This window comes from Tachyglossus aculeatus, chromosome 1 (assembly GCF_015852505.1).
Source record: "Tachyglossus aculeatus isolate mTacAcu1 chromosome 1, mTacAcu1.pri, whole genome shotgun sequence".
NCBI lineage: Eukaryota > Metazoa > Chordata > Mammalia > Monotremata > Tachyglossidae > Tachyglossus > Tachyglossus aculeatus.
The window spans coordinates 28664080-28685270 of NC_052066.1; the positions used below are offsets into that span (position 1 = coordinate 28664080).

Below are 21191 nucleotides of genomic sequence, written 5' to 3' on the forward strand. Positions count from 1 at the left end.
TAGATTGAGAACAGAAGGGGACCAAGCACTGAACCTTGGGGAACCCCCACAGTAAGAGGATGGGAGGGGGAGGAGGAGCCTGCAAAAGAGACTGAGAAAGAACGACCGGAGAGATAAGAGGAGAACCAGGAGAGGATGGAGTCTGTGAAGCCAAGGTCAGATAACGTGTTGAGGAGAAGGGGGTGGTCCACAGTGTCAAAGGCAGCTGAGAGGTCGAGGAGGATTAGTACAGAGTATGAGCCGTTGAATTTGGCAAGCAGGAGGTCATTGGTGACCGTTGAGAGGGCAGTTTCCGTGGAATGAAGGGGACGGAAGCCAGACTGGAGGGGGTCGAGGAGAGAGTTGTTGTTGAGGAATTCTAGGCAGCGCGTGTAGACAACTCGTTCAAGGAGTTTGGAAAGGAATAGTAGGAGGGATATGGGACAATAACTAGAAGGTGAGGTGGGGTCAAGAGAGGGTTTTTTTAGGATGGGAGAGACATGGGCATGTTTGAAGGCAGAGGGGAAGGAACCAGTGGAGAGTGAGCGGTTGAAGATGGAAGTTAAGGAGGGGAGAAGGGATGGAGCGAGAGATTTAATGAGATGAGAGGGAATGGGGTCAGAAGCACAGGTGGCCAGAGTAGCACTTGAGAGGAGGGAGGAGAGTTCCTCTGAGAATACCGCTGGGAAGGATGGGAGAGTAGCAGAGAGTGTTGAGAGCCGGGGGGTTGGAGAAAGGGGGGAAGAGACTTTGGGGAGGTCGGACCTGATGGATTTAATTTTGTTAATGAAGTAGGAGGCCAGATCGTTGGGGGTGAGGGAAGGAGGAGGGATGATGTGTATATAGCAATAATTCTATTTACTTTTCTATTTACTTTGATGCTATTGATGCCAGTCTACTTGTTTTGTTTTGTTGTCTGTCTCCCCTCTTCTAGACTGTGAGCCAGTTGTTGGGTAGGGATTGTCTCTATCTGTTGCTGAATTTTATTCTCCAAGCACTTAGTATGGTGTGCTGCACGCAGTACGTGCTCTATAAATACGATTGAATGAATGAGTGAAGTGTGTGATGATAAATGTGGACCGACCATGACAGAGTTTAGCCATCTTTCAGTTCAAAACTGAGGCTGCAGAGTACTGTTGTATTCATGAGTTTATACGTCACAGAGAGAACCATCTGCCCACTTGCTTCACGAGAATGTAGTAGCCCCTTTCCTGAACCCTCATTCCTTGGCTGACTACCTCTGGCTAAGAGGCACAGATATGTAAGTATGTCTGTCTTCCATCAGGATGTGTGGTTAAGTTCATTCTTTCAATTGTATTTATTGAGCACCTACTGTGTGCAGAGCCCTGTACTAAGTGCTTGGAAAGTACAAGTCGGCAACATATAGAGACGGTCTCTACCCAAAAATGGGCTCACAGTCTAGAAGGGGGAGACAGACAACAAAACCCAACATGTAGACAGGTGTCAAAACCGTCAGAATAAATAGAATTGCAGCTATATGCACATCATTAACAAAATAAATAGAATAGGAAATAAGTACAAGTAAAATAAATTGAGTAATAAATCTGTACAAATATATACAAGTGCTGTGGGGAGGGGAAGGAAGTAAGGCTGGGGGGGTGGGGAGGAGGAGAGGAAAAAGGGGGCTCAGTCTGGGAAGGCCTCCTGGAGGAGGTGAGCTCTCAGTAGGGCTTTGAAGGGGGGAAGAGAGCTAGCTCAGCGGATGTGTGGAGGGAGGGCATTCCAGAACATGGGAAGGACGTGGGCCGGAGGTCGATGGCGAGACAGGCGAGAACAAGGTACAGTGAGGAGGTTAGCAGCAGCAGAGGAATGGAGGGTGCGGGCTGGGCTGGAGAATGACAGAAGGGAGGTGAGGTAGGAGGGGGCGAGGGGATGGAGACCCTTGAAGCCGAGAGTGAGGAGTTTTTGTTTGATACGGAGGTGGACAGGCAACCACTGGAGATATTTGAGGAGGGGAGTGACATGCCCAGAGCGTTTCTGTGCAAAGATAATCTGGGCAGCAGAGTGCTACAGTAGTGGTGATGGTTTGGGGTGAGCCATCCATGCTCTCTGGCATGATCCCCTTGTGCTCAGGGGCAGGCACTGCCAGATGGTTGATAGTATAATAAAAATATTTCTGATGGGCCATCGCCCCCTTGCAGATGCCAACAGACTTCATCCTTCCTCCTTACCACCCCGATTTTTGTCGTGTTAATCAATCAATCAAAGATATTGATTGATTGACTGTTCCCCCTCCCACTTAGACTGTGAGCCCCATATGGTTCAGAGCAGCGTGGCTCAGGGGAAAGAGCACGGGCTTTGGAGTCGGAGGTCGTGGGTTCAAATCCCGGCTCTGCCAATTGTCAGCCGTGTGACTTTGGGCAAGTCACTGAACTTCTCTGGGCCTTAGTTCCCTCATCTGTAAAATGGGGATTAAGAATGTGAACCCCACATGGGACAACCTGATCACCCTGTATCCCCCCAGCACTTAGAACAGTGCTTTGCACATAGTAAGTGCTTAACAAATACCATCATTATTATTATTAGTATGTCCAACTTGATAATCTTGCACCTCCCCCAGCACTTAGAATAGTGCTTGGCATAGAGTAAGTACTTAATAAATACCATCATTTTATTGTGTGTTTACTGTGTGCAGAGCACTGAACCAAGCACATCAGAAAGTATAATGCAGTGGTATCAATAAACATAACTCTTGCCTATAAGGAGCTTATTTCTATATAATAATGTGAGAGTGGGGAAAACTGGTTTCATTCCCCTTTTACATCCTTCATCTGTTCAATGTTGGCTAAGTCTCCCTTCTACTTTTCTTCTCCAAGCCAAATGATTCTTCCACCTTCGTAATTGGAAGCTCCTTCTCAATGCTAGCCACAGGAATCACCAAAACAAGTCCCCCTTGTCCTCCAAAATAGAGACGTTGGCTTCCTGTTGTGATCTTCTAACCTCTGACCCCTGTGCCTCACCCCACATCAACCCCTACCCCCTGCTCTTCTCTCATTCCCAGGTGCGGTGAACCTTCCCGCAGCAGCCTTGGGCATGCTGCTCGGGGGCATCCTCATGAAGCGCTGTGTCTTCTCACTGCAAACCACCCCCCGGGTGGCCGCCACAGCGGTCATCGTCTCCATCTTCCTCTGCATCCCCTTGTTCTTCATGGGCTGCTCCACCCCGACCGTCTCCGAGATTTACCCCGTCAGGTAATGTGGGGCCAGAGGATTGGTCAGTCAGTCGGTCGATAAGCTAGTCAGATAGTCAGTCAGTCAATAAGCCAGTCATACAGATGGTCAGACAGTCAATAAGCCAGTCAAGTAGACTGTCAGACAGTCAATAAGTTAGTCAGAGAGTCAGACAGTCAATAATCCAGGCAGACAGGCAGTCAATAAGCCAGAGAGACAGTCAGACAGTCAGTCAGTCAATAAGCCAGTCAGACAGATGGTCAGTCAATAAACCAGTCAGGCAGACAGGCAGACAGTCAATAAGCCAGTCAGGTAGACAGTCAGACAGTCAATAAATTAGTCAGATAGTCAATAATCCAAGCAGTCAATAAACCAGACAGACAGTCGGTCAGTCAATAAGCCAGTCAGACTGACAGTCAGCCATCAACCAGTCAATCATTCAATCAGTCAGCCCATAAGTCAAGCAATAATACTGACTATCACTCCCACTGCTTACACCAGCTGTTTCAGACTTTTAAGGCCTTCCTCAAATCTCCTGTTACTCCACCAACTCCATCTCTTGTCCCTAAAAGCACACTTTATTAGTTGATAAAATTAAAGTCACCATTGTGGGCACCCTAATATGCTCTCTGTATACTTCTCCACTCCCACCATGCACCTGCCCCTTAATAATAATAATAATAATAATGGCATTTATTAAACTCTTACTATGCGCAAAGCACTGTTCTAACCACTGGAGAGGTAACAAAGTAATCAGGTTGTCCTACGGGGGGCTCACAGTCTTAATCCCCATTTTACAGATGAGGTAACTGGGGCACAGAGAAGTTAAGTGACTTGCCCAAAGTCACACAGCTGACAATTGGTGGAGCCGGGATTTGAACCCATGACCTCTGACTCCAAAGCCCAGGCTCTTTCCACTGAGCCACGCTGCTTCTCAGTTCTCTTCTTTTCTTCTCTTCTCTTCTCAATCCCTTCTTCAGTTCTCTCTCATCCTTTCAAGCAGTAGCTGAAGAGACGATCTCCTTTCTCCTCTCAAAGTCTAACCCCTCCACCTCTCCTCCAGTGCCAACCCCTTGCACCTTATTAAAACACTTGCCCTCTCTTTTTTATAGCATTTGTTAAGCGCTTACAATGTGCCAAGCACTGCATTAAGCACTGGGTAGATATGAGCTAACTAGGTTGGACACAGTCCGTGTCCCAAATGGGCCTCACAGTCTTAAACCCCATTTAACAGATGAGGTAACTGAGGCACAGAGAAGTGAAGTGACTTACCCAAGGTCACACAGCAGACAAGTGGCAGGGATGGGATTAGAACCCAAATCCTTCTTCTGATTCTCAGGCCCATGCTCTTTCCTCTAGGCCACGCTGCTATCTTGACTCTCCCTTCTTCCCTCCTTGACTGCCATCTTCAATCACTCATTCTCCAATAGCTCCTTCCCCACTGTTTTCAAACACTCCTAAGAAAAAAAACCCTTCCTTAACTCCTGGTTCCCTCCAGCTATCGCCCCATCTCCCCCCTGCCATTAATTTCTAAGCTCCTTGAGTGAGCTATTTGTAACTGCTCTCTCCACTTCCTCTTCTCCAGTTCTCTCACCGACACCCCTATAATCTGGCCTTCTACCCCATCCACAGAAACTACCCTCTCTAAGATCACCAATGACCTCATTCTTGTCAAATCCAACAGCCTCCACTCTATTCTAATCCTCCTCAACCTCTCAGCTGCCTTCGACACCGTTGAGCACACCCTTCTCCTGGAAACATTACCCAACCTCGCTTCATTGACACTGTCCTCTTCTGGCTCTCTTCCTATCTCTCTAGCCGCTCCTTCTCAGTCTCTTTTATCAACCAATCAATCAATCGTATTTATTGTGAACCCACTGTTGGGTAGGGACTGTCTCTATATGTTGCCATCTTGTACTTCCCAAGCGCTTAGTACAGTGCTCTGCACACAGTAAGCACTCAGTAAATATGATTGACTGATTAATCTTTCAATGTCTCCTCCTCTGTCTCCCATGCTCTAGAGGTGGGTGTCCCTCAAGGTTCAGTTCTGAGTCCCCTTCTATTCTTCATCTACACTCACTCCCTTGGTGAACTCATTTGATCCCAGGCCTTCAACTACTGTCTCTGTGTATGATTTACAAATCTAACTCTCCAACCCCTATCTCTCACCTCCTATATTAATGATGGCATTTGTTCATTCATTCAATCATATTTATTGAGCGCTTACTGTGTGCAGAGCACTGTACTAAGTGCTTGGGTAGTACAAGTTGGCAACATATAGAGACAGTCCCTACCCAACAATGCGCTCACAGTTAAAATAAATAGAATAGTGAATATGTACAAGTAAAATAGAGTAATAAATCTGTACAAACATATATACAGGTGCCGTGGGGAGGGGAAGGAAGTAGGGTGGGGGGGATGGGGAGGGGGAGAGAACCAACCATTTGTTAAAGGCTTACTATGTGCCAAGCACTGTTCTAAGCACAGGCGTAATGATAATAATAATAATAATAATAATAATAATAATGGCATATATTAAGTGCTTATTATGTGCAAAACACTGTTCTAAGCACTGGGGGGATACAAGGTGATCAGGTTGTCCCATGTGGGGCTTGCAGTCTTCATCCCCATTTTACAGATGAGGTAACTGAGTCCCAGAGAAATGAAGTGACTTGCCCAAAGTCACACAGGTGACAAGTGACCGAGCCGGGATTTGAACCCATGACCTTTGACTCCAAAGCTCGGGCTCTTTCCACTGAGCCACGCTTCTTCTCTAGGCAGATACAAGGTAATCAGTTTGTACTAAGTGGGGCTCACAGTCTTAATCCCCATTTGACAGATGAGGTAACTGAGGCACAGAGAAGTTAAGTGACTTGCCTAAAATCACACATCTGATAAGTGGCGGAGCCGAGATTAGAGCCCATGACTTCTGACTCCCAAGCCCAGGCTCTTTCCACTAAGCCACACTGAAGTCTCACATTTCCTCCTGTCTTCAGCACATCTCTATTTGGGTGTTTCACCGACACCTCAAACTTAACATGTCCAAAGCAGAGAGCTCTGAGGAAACAGCAATGCCTAGTGGAAAGAGCTCAGGCCCTGGAGTCAGAGGATCTGGGTTCTAATCTCAGCTCTGCCAGTCACCTGCTGGGTGACTTTAAGCAAATCATTTAACTTTCCTGTGACTCTACTCCCTCCTACTTAGATAGTGAGCCCCATGTGGGACAGGGACCTGTCCAACCTGATTGATTTTCATCTACTCCAGCACTTACAAAAACGTTTGACACATAATAAGCATTTAACATATACCATTAAAAAAACTCTTCATTTTCCCACCAAAGCCTTATTCTTGCACCAATTTTCTCATCACAGTTGACAGTACCACCGTCCTCCTTGTCTCACATTCCCACAACCATATTTGACTCGTCTCTCTCATTCAACCCTCATATTCAGTCAGTCACTAAATCTTGTCGGTTCTACTTTCACAATATCTCTAGAATCTCTAGTAGTATTTATTATTAGAGAATCAGCATGGCTTAGTGGAAAGAGCATGGGAATAGGAGTCAGAGGTCATGGGTTCGAATCCCAGCTCCACCACTTATCAGCTGTGTGACTTTAGGCAAGTCACTTAACTTCCCTGGGCCTCAGTTCCCTCATCTGTAAAATGGGGATGAAGACTGTGAGCCCCACGTGGGACAAGCTGATTACCTTGTATTTACCCCAGTGTTTAGAACAGTGCTTGGCACAACCTTGTATCTACCCCAGCGCTTAGAAAAGTGCTTGGCACATAGTAAGCACTTAACAAATACCAACATTATTATTATTATTATTATTATTATAGTGGATAGAGCACGGACCTGAGAGTTAGAAGATCATGGGTTCTAATCCCGGCTACACTTCTTGTCTGCTGTGTGTCCTCGGGCAAGTCACTTCACTTCTCGTGGTCTCAATTCCCTCATCTGTAAAATGGGGATTTGAGACTGTGAGCCCCACGTGGGACAGGGACAGTGTCCAACCTGATTAGGTTGTATCTACCCCAGCACTTAGAACAGTGCTTGGCACATAGTAAGCGCATAACAAATATCATCATTAGTAGTAGCAGCAGTAATAGTAACAACGGTAGTAACAGTAGTTTTAGTAGCAGCAGTAGTAATGATAAAATTAATGGTATTTATAGGGCTTATTGAGTGCAACTCATAGTACTAAATTCTTGCATGTGTGTTTATGTTCTTCAGTAGCCGATCCAAAATGTCTTAGCTCTCACTGGCAATAAAAAATAGGCAGAGAACCAACCATTAGGAATCCTTCTTGCTTCTAGATTTATTATTATTATTATTATTATCAATTTTATTATTAACAATAATATTATTATTATGTGCCAAGCACTGTACTAAATACTAGGATAGAAACAAGATAATCTGTCCCACATGGGCCTGACAGTTGAACAAGGAAGAGGAAGAAATATTGACTCTCCAATTTACAGATGAGAAAACTGAGGCACAAAGATGTCAAGTGACTTGAAATTAAGGTCCCACAGTAGGCAAGGGACAGAGCCAAGATTAGAACCCAGGTCCTCTTACTCCCAGAGACATGCTCTTTCCACAAGGCTATGCTACCAGTCTAGTACTCTAAATTTATTTGACTTTGCAAGTGGCTTCCTCAAAAACGGTGGTTGACATTGTGTCTTCACCTTTTGATAGCGTCTCAGTGCTTTAAGGGGCTTTATCCTTAAGGGTGAAAGGTGCCATCCCCAAAGGATTTTGTCCTTGTTAACATTAAGGGGAGAGTTATCTTTAGTGTTGCTTTAGAGTGTGAATGGCTAGGTGGCTATGATATTTATTAGGTACTTGTTATGTACTGAACACTTACTTTGGCACCAAATCCTATTCCCTAGGCTGTTCCCAATGCTCAGATAGACAAAGAAGTAAGAAAGAGAAGCACTGTGGTCCAATGGTTAAAGCATAGACCTGGGAATCAGAAGAATCTCATTTCTAATCCCGACTCTGCCACTCATCTGCCTTGTGACTGGACAAATAACTTCACTTAGAGAAGCAGCATGGCTCAGTGGAAAGAGCACGGGCTTTGGAGTCAGAGGTCATGGGTTCAAATCCTGGCTCCGCCAATTGCCAGCTGTGTGACTTTGGGCAAGTCACGTCACTTCTCTGTGCCTCAGTTACCTCATCTGTAAAATGGGGATTAAGACTGTGAGCCCCATGTGGGACAACTTAATCACCTTGTAACCTCCCCAGTACCTTGCACATAGTCAGCGCTTAATAAATGCTATCATTATTATTATTATTCACTTCTCTGTGCCTCAGTTACCTCAACTGTAAAACAGGGATTTAAGACAGCGAGCCCCATCTAGGACAGGGTCTATGTCCAACCTCATTAGCTTTTATCAGCAAAGCAGCGTGGCTCAGTGGAAAGAACACGGGCTTTGGAGTCAGAGGTCATGGATTCAAACCCTGCCTCTGCCAATTGTCAGCTGGGTGACTTTGGGCAAGTCACTTAACTTTTCCGTGCCTCATTTCCCCCATCAGTAGAATGGGGATTAAGACTGTGAGCCCCTTGTGGGGCAACCTGATCACCTTGTAACCTCCCCAGCGCTTAGAACAGTGCTTTGCACATAGTAAGCGTTTAATAAATGCCATTATTATTATTATCATCTACCCTAATGTTTAGTGGCACATAGTAAGCACTTAACAAGTACTATTAAAAAAAATCAAGGAGGCCAGCTTGACCTGTAGGTGACTTGTCAGAGGGTGGTTTCAACGGGCCATCAAGTAACATTCATTTCGAGCTTCCTATGCTAAGTTGAACAGGAATCCTTCTGGAGGCCAGAGTACATGTCAGCAGCATGGATGAGGTGAACAGGATGGAAAATGCTCTCACAGTTACCTTTGCCCTAGTGGGATAGGGATATACTGGTTCGTGCAAGCTGCAAGAAATCGAGAAACTTCCATTATAGTCAATACTCATTCCTTACTTCACCACACCAATTTCTCCCAGCCTCTGACAGATGGCCAGATAGCCAGGTTTAAGTGGCCCTTGCCGCTCAAATGACTGTTGATGATTATCTCTTTGGTTGGGGGGTGGACTGGTGTAAATTAATGAATTCATTCAATCACACTTATCGAGCATTTACTGTGTGCAAAGCACTGTACTAAGTGCTTGTGAGAGTACAATACAGCAACAAACAGACACATTCCCTGCCCACAGTGAGGGGCAGGCAGCCAGACGGGGGGAGCAGGAGGGGTAGAGAGTTTCTGACTGCCCACAAACTGCAGAGTCACAGAGAAACATCTGCATGAGGAAAGAGAGAGACAAATTCCTAGTGTGTGTGTGCACGTTTGTGTGGTGTGTGGGTATATCTGTATGGATGGGGTATGCATGTTTGGTGTGTGTGTGTGTGTTTGCATTAGAATTGGGCATCAAACTAAGACCAACAGAGACAGGAGAAAAAGAAAAACGTTTAACCAAGAGAAGAATTCACACAGGGTTTTGCGTTGGGTTTTGGGGTTGTTGCTTTCTTAGTTATTGTTATTTGGGGTTTGGGGCTCTGTTTTACTGCTCATTTCCTGTTTCGTTGGCAGGACATCAAGTGCCTTAAACCAGTCAACGGGCACATGCCGTGCACACTGCTCCTGCCAGGACTCCATGTTCCACCCTGTGTGTGGCAGCGACGGCATAGAGTACATCTCCCCGTGCCACGCCGGCTGCATCGCCGCCTCCAATGCCAGCTTGCCCCGGGGAAAGGGCGGTGGGAAATCCAAGGTCAAGCACATGGGGTCCGGGTGTCTGGGCATCAGCCAACTCAGTGTGATTCAATCGTGCATTCAATCAAATTTATTGAGCACTTACTGTGTGCAAAGCTTCCAATGTCCAGAGCTTCCCCATGTCGTAGAGGGAAAAACACGGACTTGGGAGACAGGGGCTGTTCGTTCTAATCCCTGCTCACCCACTTATCTGCTGTGTGACCTTGGGCAAGTCACTTTGCTTCTCTGGGCCTCAGTTACCTCATCTGTAAAATGGGGATTAAGGCTGTGAGGTCCACGTGGGATACCCCAGTGCTTAGAAAAGTGCTTGGCACATAGAAAGTACTTAACAAATACTATTATTATTATTACTATTATTATTATTATTATTATTATTATTATCCCTTTCTCAGGCTAATGAGCCCTCTCTCCACGTAAGGTCTTGCCCACTGCTCACAGTGGCCCCTTACTTTGGGTCAGCCAGTTCTCCACAGTCCCATGTGCCCTGGGATGTTGACCAGTGCCAGGGGAATTGTGCAGGTGGTTCCTCTGGGTCACTTAAGACTGAGAGCAAGCAGCACGACCTGGTGGATAGAGTGTGGGCCTGAGAGTCTAAAGGACTTGGGTTCTAATCCCAGCTCCACCAGTTGTGGGCTGTGTGACCTTAGGCGAGTCACTTCACTTCTCTGGGCCTCAGTTCCCTCATCTGTATAATGGGGATTAAGACCGTGAGCCCCGTCTGGGACAGGGATTATATCCAACCAAATGATCTTGTATCTACCACAGTGCTTAGAACAGTGCTTAATAATAATAATAATAATAATAATAATGATTGAGGTATTTGTCAAGTGCTTACTGTGTGTCTAGCACTGTACTAAGCGCTGTCACGATTTCCCGGCTCATACCAACCAGAAATTCCCTGGACCAGGTTAGCCTCCATGACAAGTAAAGAGTCAACCCAAACCATCAAAGTTACTGTGGACAGTTTTACTTTGTTACCAACGTGCAGGGAAATGACACATACATACGCTCACTCGCAGCCGGTCCACTACGTGTCCAATACCAGTCTGCTGGTCAAGGGAGCCCGTTCTGCCAATCCCGCGGCAGAAGGCTGGGAGACATTCCTGGCGAAGAAGACCGCGGAGGATGCAAACCACCTCCCCAAACGCCGCTTCCCCCCTTTCATGATTCAAAGTGACTACCTTTTGTGTGCCTTGGGCGTCACAGTGGTAGCTCTCTGTGGCAATCACCGTTGGTTCAAGCCCGTTACTGGATAGAGCAGGGAGAGAAGGCCAGCCTTCTCTCCGTGCCCTGACCCAACAGGCTGGCAACAACCCGCCCTGAGGTAGAGTCGCCCAGTTCTTTCACAAATTTCTTCTCTGCTGTCGTCCGCGGGATCACAGTCACTTGTAAAGCGGCTTGCTGTGAGCTCACCACAAGCGCTGGGGTGGGTACAAGCAAATCGGCTTGGACACAGTCCCTGTCCCTCATGGGGCTCACAGTCTTAATGCCCATTTTACAGATGAGGTAACTGAGGCACAGAGAATAATGATGTTCGGTAGGGACTGTCTCTATATGTTGCCAATTTGTACTTCCCAAGAGCTTAGTACAGTGCTCTGCACATAGTAAGCGCTCTACGATTGATGATGATGATGATGATAAGGATGGTATTTGTTAAGCACTTATTATGTGCCAAGCACTGTTCTAAGCACTGGCGGGGGGGGTGATACAAGGAAATCAGGTTGTCCTATGTGGGGTTCACAGTCTTAATGCCCATTTTACAGAGGAGGTAACTGAGGCACAGAGAATAATGATGATAAGGATGGTATTTGTTAAGCACTTATTATGTGCCAAGCACTGTTCTAAGCACTGGTGGGGTGGGGAGGGTGATGCAAGGGGTTCACAGTGGGGTTCACAGTCTTAATGCCCGTTTTACAGATGAGGTAACTGAGGCACAAGAAGTGAAGTGATTTGCCCAAGGTCACACAGCAGACAAGTGGCGAAGCTCGGTTTAGAACCCACGACCTTCTGAGTCCCAGGCACATGCTTTATAATTATTAATGATTATGGTATTTGTTAAGCGCTTGCTATGTGCTAAGCATTGTTCATTCATTCAATCAATTCATTCAATTGATATGTTTGGTTTTGTTCTCCGTCTCCCCCCTCTAGACTGTGAGCCCACTGCTGGGTAGGGACCGTCTCTATACGTTGCCAATTTGTACTTCCCAAGTGCTTAGTACAGTGCTCTGCACACAGTAAGTGCTCAATAAATACGACTGATTGATTGATTCAATCATATTGAGCACTTACTGTGTGCAGAGTACTGTACTAAGCGCTTGGGAGGTACAAATTGGCAACATATAGAGACGGTCCCTACCCAACGACTGGCTCGCTGTTCTAAGTGCAGGGGTAGATACAGGGTAATCAGGTTGTCCCACGTGGGGCTCACACTTTTAATCCCTATTGTGCAGATGAGGTAACTGAGGCGCAGAGAAGTTGCGACTTGTCCAAGGTCACAAGAGCAGACAAGTGGCAGAGGCGGCATTAGAACCCAAGATCTCTGACTCCCAAACTGGTGCTCTTTCCACTAAGCCACACTGCTTCTCTATCCACTATGCCATGCTGCTTCCCAAAACGCTTAACGAATACCACAGTTATTATTATTATTATTATAGTTATTATAATCCACCCGAGGTGTTGAGGAATCGGAAATGACTACCCAGCCCAAGGAATCTCAAGCATGTTTCCTGTTGTTCAGACTTGACCTAAAGCCCAGGCCCCAATAGTCTGCTGTAGCAGGTGCCACCTGGACTCTTCCCCAAGTGTCAGGGCCCAGAAGAAAGAGAAAGGAGAGGTGGCATTATTACATTTCTTCTTGCCCCCCTCTGCCTGAATTCCCGTCACCCCATCCTGGTTTATACTAATCTCTAGGGTCATTTACACCTTTACACCTTTGAGCCCACTGTTGGGTAGGGACTGTCTCTATATGTTGCCAACTTGTACTTCTCAAGTCTGCACACAGTAAGCACTCAATAGATATGATTGATCAATCAATCTTACCTCCTTCTCTTCCCCACAGCACCTGTATATATGTATATATGTTTGTACTTATTTATTACTCTTTTTATTTATTTATTTTACTTGTCCATATTTATTCTATTTATTTTATTTTGTTAGTATGTTTGGTTTTGTTCTCTGTCTCCCCCTTTTAGACTGTGAGCCCACTGTTGGGTAGGGACGGTCTCTATATGTTGCCAACTTGTACTTTCCAAGTGCTTAGTACAGTGCTCTGCACACAGTAAGTGCTCAATAAATACGATTGATGATGATGATGATGATGATCACCTTGTAACCTCCCCAGTGCTTAGAACAGCCCCCTCCTTCCTCTCCCTCCCCACCTTACCTCCTTCCCCTCTCCACAGCACCTGTATATATGTACATATGTATGTACAGATTTATTACTCTATTTATTTTACTTGTACATATTTATTCCATTTTATTTTGTTAATATGTTTTGTTTCGTTGTCTGTCTCTCCCTTCTAGACTGTGAGCCCGCTGTTGGGTAGGGACTGTCTCTAGATGTTGCCAACCCGGACTTCCCAAGCACTTAGTACAGTGCTCTGCACACAGTAAGCACTCAATAAATATGATTGAATGAATGAATGAATTTACACCATATCTCTAAGGGTCTGAGCCAAGATCACTTTCTTGAGAATCTCTGTGGAGTAGGGGAGAGGGTGGTTGGGGGAGCCTCTATACAAGGTTTAATAATGATGATATTTGTTAAGTGCTTACTATGTTCCAAGCACTGTTCTAAGCTCTGGAATAGATACAAGGTAGTCTATCCTTAAGATTGGGGCTCGCAATCTTAATCCCCATTTTACAGATGAGGTAACTGAGGCACAGAGAAGTTAAGTGACTTGCCCAAAGTCACACAGATGAAAAGTGGCAGAGTCAGGATTAGAACCCACCAACCTCACAACCTCTGACTTCCAAGCCCATGTTCTAAGCCACGCTGCCATTGCTTAGTACAGTGCTCTGCACACAGTAAGTGCTCAATAAATATGATTGAATGAATGAAGGGTTAACACGCACTTAGTATAGTGCTTTGTATACAGTAAATGCTCAATAAATATGACTGAATGAATGAATGAACAAGAGAGAATGTATATAGAGACTCTGAGATCGTTGTGGGCAGGGAATGTGTTGTTGTAATGTTCTCTCCCAAGTGCTTAGTGTAGTGCTTTGCACACAGTAAGCGCTCAATAAGTATGATTGATTGAATAAGTGAAAGTGAAGAATAATAATAAGAATGATGCTAATAATTGCGGTATTTGTCAGGCACCAAGCACTGAATTAAGCACTGGAGTAGGTGTAAGATAAGAGAAACAGCAAGACATAGTGGCTAGATCACAGGCCTGAGAGTCAGAAGGCCATGAGTTCTAACCCAGCTCTGCCACTTGTCTGCTGTGTGACCTTGGACAAGTCACTTCATTTCCCTGGGTCTCAGTTACATCAGTTACATCCCAGACTGGGCCCCCTTTTTCCTCTCCTCCTCCCCATCCCCCCCCACCCTACCTCCTTCCCCTCCCCACAGCACCTGTAAATACATATGTATAGATTTATTACTCTATTTATTTTACTTGTACATATTTACTATTCTATTTATTTTATTAATGATGTGCATTTAGCTCTAATTCTATTTGTTCTGATGACTTGACACCTGTCCACATGCTTTGTTGTCTGTCTCCCCCTTCTAGACTGTGAGCCCGTTGTTGGGTAGGGACCGTCTCTATATGTTGCCAACTTGTACTTCCCAAGTGCTTAGTACAGTGCTCTGCACACAGTAAGCGCTCAATAAATACGATTGATGATGATTGATGATGATGATTGAATGAATGAATGAATGAATGAATGAATGAATGAATGAAAGAAAATGGGGATTGAGACTGTGAGCCCCACTTGGGACAGGGATTGGGTCCTACCTGATTTGCTTGTATTCATCCTAGTGCGTAGAACTGTGCCTGGCACAAAGTAAGCACTTAACCAATACCATAATTATTATTATTATAAGCAGATAGGACACAGCCCCTATCCCATGTGGGGCTCACAGTCCAAGTGGAAGGGAGAACAGACAGAAGAAGCAAGATGTGAGAATGTGGCTAGACATAGTATTCATTCATTTCATTCAATCGTATTTATTGAGCGCTTACTGTGTGCAGAGCACTGTACTAAGCGCTTGGGAAGTACAAGTTGGCAATAATAACAACGCCGGTCATAATGCTTTATTAAGCACTTACTATATGGTAATAGCGAAGACAGGTAGAGAGGCTTGAAACTGGTCAGTGTACCTCTCCCGCACAATACTCACTACCTACCTTACCCTCATTTTCCAGGTCCAGATAGAGCTTGAGCCTGAGAGTCAGAAGGTCATGGGTTCTAATCCCTGCTCCACCGCTTGTCTGCTGTGTGATTTGGGGCAAGTCACTTCATTTCTCTAGGCCTCAGTTACCTCATCTGTAAAATGGGGATTGAGGCTGTGACCCCCATGTTGGACAGGGACTGGGTCCAAACTGATTTGTTTGTATCCACCCCAGCGCTTAGTACAGGGAAGCAGCGTGGCTCAGTGGAAAGGGCACAGGCTTGGGAGTCAGAGGTCATGGGTTCTAATCCCGGCTCCGCCGCTTGTCAGCTGTGTGACTTTGGGCAAGTCATTTAACTTCTCTGTGCCTCAGTTACCTCATCTGTAAAATGGGGATTAAGACTGTGAGCCCCATGTGGGACAACCTGATCACCTTGTAACCTCCCCAGCGCTTAGAACAGTGCTTTGCACAAAGTAAGTGCTTAACAAATGCCATCATTATTATTATTATTATTCATTCATTCATTCAATTGTATTTATTGAGTACTTACTGTGTGCAGAGCACTGTACTAAGTGCTTGGGAAGTACAAGTTGGCAACATATAGAGATGGTCCCTACCTAACAGCAGGTTCACAGTCTAGAAGGGGGAGACAGACAACAAAACAAAACATATTAACAAAATAAAATAAATAGAATAAATATGTACAAGTAAAATAGAGTAATAAATATGTACAAACATATATACATATACATATGGGTGCTGTGGGGAGGGGAAGGAGGTAAGGCAGGGGGGATGGATAGGGGGCGGAGGGGGAGAGGAAGGAGGGGGCTCAATCTGGGAAGGCCTCCTGGAGGAGGTGAGCTCTCAGTAGGGCTTTGAAGGGAAGAAGAGAGCTAGCTTGGCGGATGTGCGGAGGGAGGGCATTCCAGGCCAGGTGGAGGATGTGGGCTAGGGGTCGACGGCAGGACAGATGAGAATGAGGCACAGTGAGGAGATTAGCGGCAGAGAAGTGGAGGGTGTGGGCTGGGCTGGAGAAGGAGAGAAGGGAGCTGAGGTAGAAGGGGGCGCGGTGATGGACAGCCTTGAAGCCGAGAGTGAGGAATTTTTGCCTGATGCGTAGGTTGATTGGGAGCCACTGGAGATTTTTGAGGAGGGGAGTAACATGCCCAGAGTGTATCTGCACAAAGATGATCCGGGCAGCAGCGTGAAGTATAGATTGAAGTGGGGATATAACAGGAGGATGGGAGATCAGAGAGGAGGCTGATGCAGTAATCCAGTCGGGATAGGATGAGAGATTGAACCAGCAGGGTAGCGGTTTGGTTGGAGAGGAAAGGGCAGATCTTGGCAATGTTGCAGAGGTGAGACCGGCAGGTTTTGGTGACGGATTGGATGTGAGGGGTGAGCGAGAGAGCAAAGTCGGGGATGACACCAAGGTTGCGGGCTTATGAGATGGGAGGATGGTATTATTATTATTACAGTGCCTGGCACATAGTAAGCATTAAAGAAATTCCACAATTATCATTATGATTATTAAGTGACTTGCCCAGGGCCCTACAGCCAGCCCCAAGCTCTTCCCATTAGGCCATGCTACTTCCCCTAAACCACAAGTGTATTTTGACAAACGGACCATGAGACACTGGTTCAAATGACCAAAGGTCACTCACCTCTCCCTCTCCTAGAGCTCTATGACAAGGAGAGATTTTTTTTCCCTCTAGGCTCTGGGAACCAAGACATTGAAGTAGACATTGATTTATAATAATAATTATGGTATTTGTTAAGTGCTTACTTTGTGCCAAACACTGTTCTCAGCGCTGGGGTTGGTACAAGGTAATCAGGTTGTCCCCCGTGGGGCTTACAGTCTTAATCCCCATTTTACAGATGAGGTAACTGAGGCACAGAGAAGTTAAATAACTTGCCCAAAGTCACACAGCTGATAAGTGGTGGAGCCGGGATTAGAACCCAAGACCTCTGACTCCCAAGCCCGGGCTCTTTCCATTAAGCCACACTGCTTCTCCATAATAATGGTATTTGTTAAACACTATGTGCAAAGCACTGTTCTAAGCACTGGGGTAGATACAAGGTAATCAGGGTGTCTCTCGTAGGGCTCACAGACTTCATCCCCATTTTACAGATGAGGAAACTGAGGCCCAGAGAAGTGAAGTTACTTGCCCAAAGTCACACAGCTGACAAGTGGCAGAAGTGGAATTAGAACCCAGGACCTCTGACTCCCAAGCCCAGGCTCTTTCCATTAAGCCACGCTGGATTGTACTTTCCAAGTGCTTAGTACAGTGCTGTGCACACAGTAAGTGCTCAATAAACATGATTGAATGAATGAATGCAGGCATGGATTGCTGCTCCCCTATCCCACAACATGGCAGAAGGTCATGGGTTCTAAATCCGGCTCCACCACTTGTCTGCTGTGTGACCTTGGGCCAGTCACTTCACTTCTCTAGGCCTCAGTTCCCTCATCTGTAAAATGGGGATTGAGACTGTGAGCCCCACATGAGACAGGGACTCTGTCCAATCCAATTTGCTTGTATTCACCCAAGAGCTTAGTACAGTGCCTAGCATATAGTAAGTGCTTAACAAATACTATTATTATTATTATTGTATATCGAGGTATGGATGACCAAGAAATGATTAGAAGCAAGGCACATCTGTCTCCTTTAATGGATGCTATAAAGGAAAAAAGAAATTTGACCTCCTGGGGAAACAGCTGCTAAACGAGTGGTGTAGGATTCTAATGTCAAGTGTTTCTCTCGACCCTCCGATAGGATTTCTTGAATTGTTCCTGTATTACGACCGGAGGCTCTTCAGCAAAGACGGGATCCTGCCCAGTTTCTTGCTCCCATTACCTACTTCCCACCATCTTCCTCATCTCCTTTGCCTCGCTCATTGCATGCATTTCCCACAATCCCCTCTACATGATGGTCTTGAGGTAAGTACATTCATTTTGCAGCCCAAAGTTTTCTTGTGATAGAGCAGGGAAAATCGGTGATTTTATAAGTGTTTAAGTGTTTCAGTCTCTATTCAGTACCTCCCCCTCTTCGTTCATTCATTCATTCAATCATATTTATTGAGCACTTACTGTGTGCAGAGTGCTTGGGAAGTACAAGTTGGCAACATATAGAGACGGTCCCTACCCGACAATGGGCTTACAGTCTAGAAGGGGGAGACAGACAACAAAACAGAACACGTAGACAGGTGTCAAAATCGTCAGAACAAATAGAATTTAAGCTATATGCACATCATTAACAAAATAAATAGAATAGTAAATATGTACAAGTAAAATAAATAGAGTAATAAATCTGTACAAACATATATACAGGTGCTGTGAGGAGGGGAAGGAGGTAGGGCGGGGGGAATGGCAAGGGGGAGAGGAAAAAGGAGGCTCAGTCTGGGAAGGCCTCCTGGAGGAGGTGAGCTCTCAGTAGGGCTTTGAAGGGAGAAAGAGAGCGAGCTTGGAGGATGGGCAGAGGGAGGCCATTCCGGGCCAGGGGGAGGACGTGGGCCGGGGGTCAACGGCGGGACGGGCGAGAACGAGGTACAATGAGAAGGTGAGCGGCAGAGGAGCGGAGGTTGCGGGCTGGGCTGGAGAAGGAGAGAAGGGAGGTGAGGTAGGAGGGGATGAGGTGATGGACAGTCTTGAAGCCGAGAGTGAGGAGTTTTTGCTTGAATCGTAGGTTGACAGGCAGCCACTGGAGATTTTTGAGGAGTTAAAATGCCTACTTTGTGCCATGCACTGTACAAAGCGCTAGGGTAGATACAAGCTAATCAGGTTGAACACAGTCCCTATCCCACAAGGGGCTCACAGTCTTAATCCCCATTTTACAGGTGAGGGAACTGAGGCCCAAAGAAGTGAAGTGACTTGCTCAACTTAACACAGGAAACACGTGGCGGAGCCGCGATTAGAATAATAATCATAATAGTAGTATTATTGAGAAGCAGCGTGGCTCAGTGGAAAGAGCCCGGGCTTTGGAGTCAGAGGTCATGGGTTCAAATCCCGGCTCCACCAACTGTCAGCTGTGTGACTTTGGGCAAGTCACTTCACTTCTCTGTGCCTCAGTTACCTCATCTGTAAAATGGGGATTGAAACTGTGAGCCCTCCATGGGACAACCTGATCACCTTGTAACCTCCCCAGCGCTTAGAACAGTGCTTTGCACATAGTAAGCGCTTAACAAATACCATAAAAAATAGTATTCGTTAAGTGCTTACCATGTGCGAAGCACTGTTCTAAGAGCTGGAGTTGATACAAGTTAATCAGGTTGCTCTGTGTGGGACTCACAGTCTTAAAGATGTGGTAGCTGAGGCACAGAGAAGTTAAGTGACTTGCCTAAAATCACACAGCTGCTAAGTGGCAGAGCTGGGATTAGAATCCACAATCTCTGACCCCCAAGCCGATGCTCTTTCCACTAAGTCACACTGCTTTTCTTAGGACCCAGCTGCTCTGGCTCTCAGGCCCTAGCTCTTTCCAATCGACCATGTTGTTTCTCTACAGCAGTTTCTTGGGATATTGGAGAAACGGTGCTGTGCTTCGGTAAAGTTGCCTCTCTAGACCATAAACTCTCTGTGGGAAGGGAATGTGTCTACTAACTCTGGTGTATTTTACTCTCCCAAGTGCTTAGTACAGTGTCCTGCACATAGTAAGTGCTCAGGACATACCACTGATGATGAAATGTATATGTTTTACCTGTCAGGGAAGAACTGTTAGGATCACTTGGTTTAAATTCATTCATTCATTCAATCGTATTTATTGAGCGCTTACTGTGTGCAGAGTACTGTACTAAGCGCCTCGGAGGTGCAATTCAGCAACAGTCTAGAAGAGGGAGACAGACAACACAGAGAGTAGACAGGTGTCAATGCCATCAGAATAAATAGAATTATCTACCCCAGCACTTAGAACTTGTGTATATAACCATGATTTCTTCATATATATTAATGTCTGTCAATCAATCAATCAATAAGTCAATGGCATTTATTGAATGCTTTTTATGTGCAGGATAAATAGAATTATCTACCCAACAGCAGTTGTGTATATATTCATGATTTCTTCATATATATTAATGTCTGTCAATCAATCAATAAGTCAATGGCATTTATTGAATGCTTTTTATGTGCAGAATAAATAGAATTATCTACCCCAGCACTTAGAACACTCATTCATTCATTAAATCGTATTTACTGAGCTCTTACGGTGTGCAGAGCACTGTAATAAGCGCTTGGGAAGTACAGTTCGACAACAGATAGAAACGGTTCCTACCCAACAGCGGGCTCACAGTCTAGAAATGGATCTTTCATTGTGTTTCCTCCTTCTTTCCTTCTCCTTTTCCCTCTTTCCCTTCTGGGTTACCTCCGTCTTCCTTAGGCTCATACATCGGCTTTAAAGCAGTCCATCCCCTTGTCTCCTCCTACCTCACCTCACTGCTCTCCACTACAACCCAGCCCACATCTTCTCTCCTCTAATGCCAGCCTACTCGCTGTACTTCAACCTCATCTATCTCACCACCGACCCTTCACCCACGTCCTGCCTTCGGTCTGGAATCCCCTTCCTCTTCATATCAAACAGACGATCACTCTCCCCACCTTCAAAACCTCTTAAACACACATCTCCAAGAGACCATTCCCCACTAAGCCCCTTCCTTCCTCTCCCCCTCGTCCCCCTCTCCATCCCCCCATCTTACCTCCTTCCCTTCCCCACAGCACCTGTATATATGTATATATGGTTGTACATATTTATTACTCTATTTATTTATTTATTTATTTATTTTACTTGTACATTTCTATCCTATTTATTTTATTTTGTTGGTATGTTTGGTTCTGTTCTCTGTCTCCCCCTTTTAGACTGTGAGCCCACTGTTGGGTAGGGACTGTCTCTATGTGTTGCCAATTTGTACTTCCCAAGCGC

At 45.7% G+C, this 21191-nt stretch overlaps 1 protein-coding gene across 1 annotated transcript in view; it reads left to right on the top strand.

The window, feature by feature from the left end:
* The window catches only part of SLCO2A1 (solute carrier organic anion transporter family member 2A1), a 190476-nt gene that overhangs the window by 154272 nt on the left and 15013 nt on the right, over positions 1-21191 (top strand). The window contains exons 9-11 of the mRNA XM_038746057.1: positions 3002-3191; positions 9761-9941; positions 18060-18223. Of these exons, the coding sequence (XP_038601985.1) occupies positions 3002-3191; positions 9761-9941; positions 18060-18223 (535 nt within the window). The remainder of the gene's footprint in view (positions 1-3001; positions 3192-9760; positions 9942-18059; positions 18224-21191) is intronic.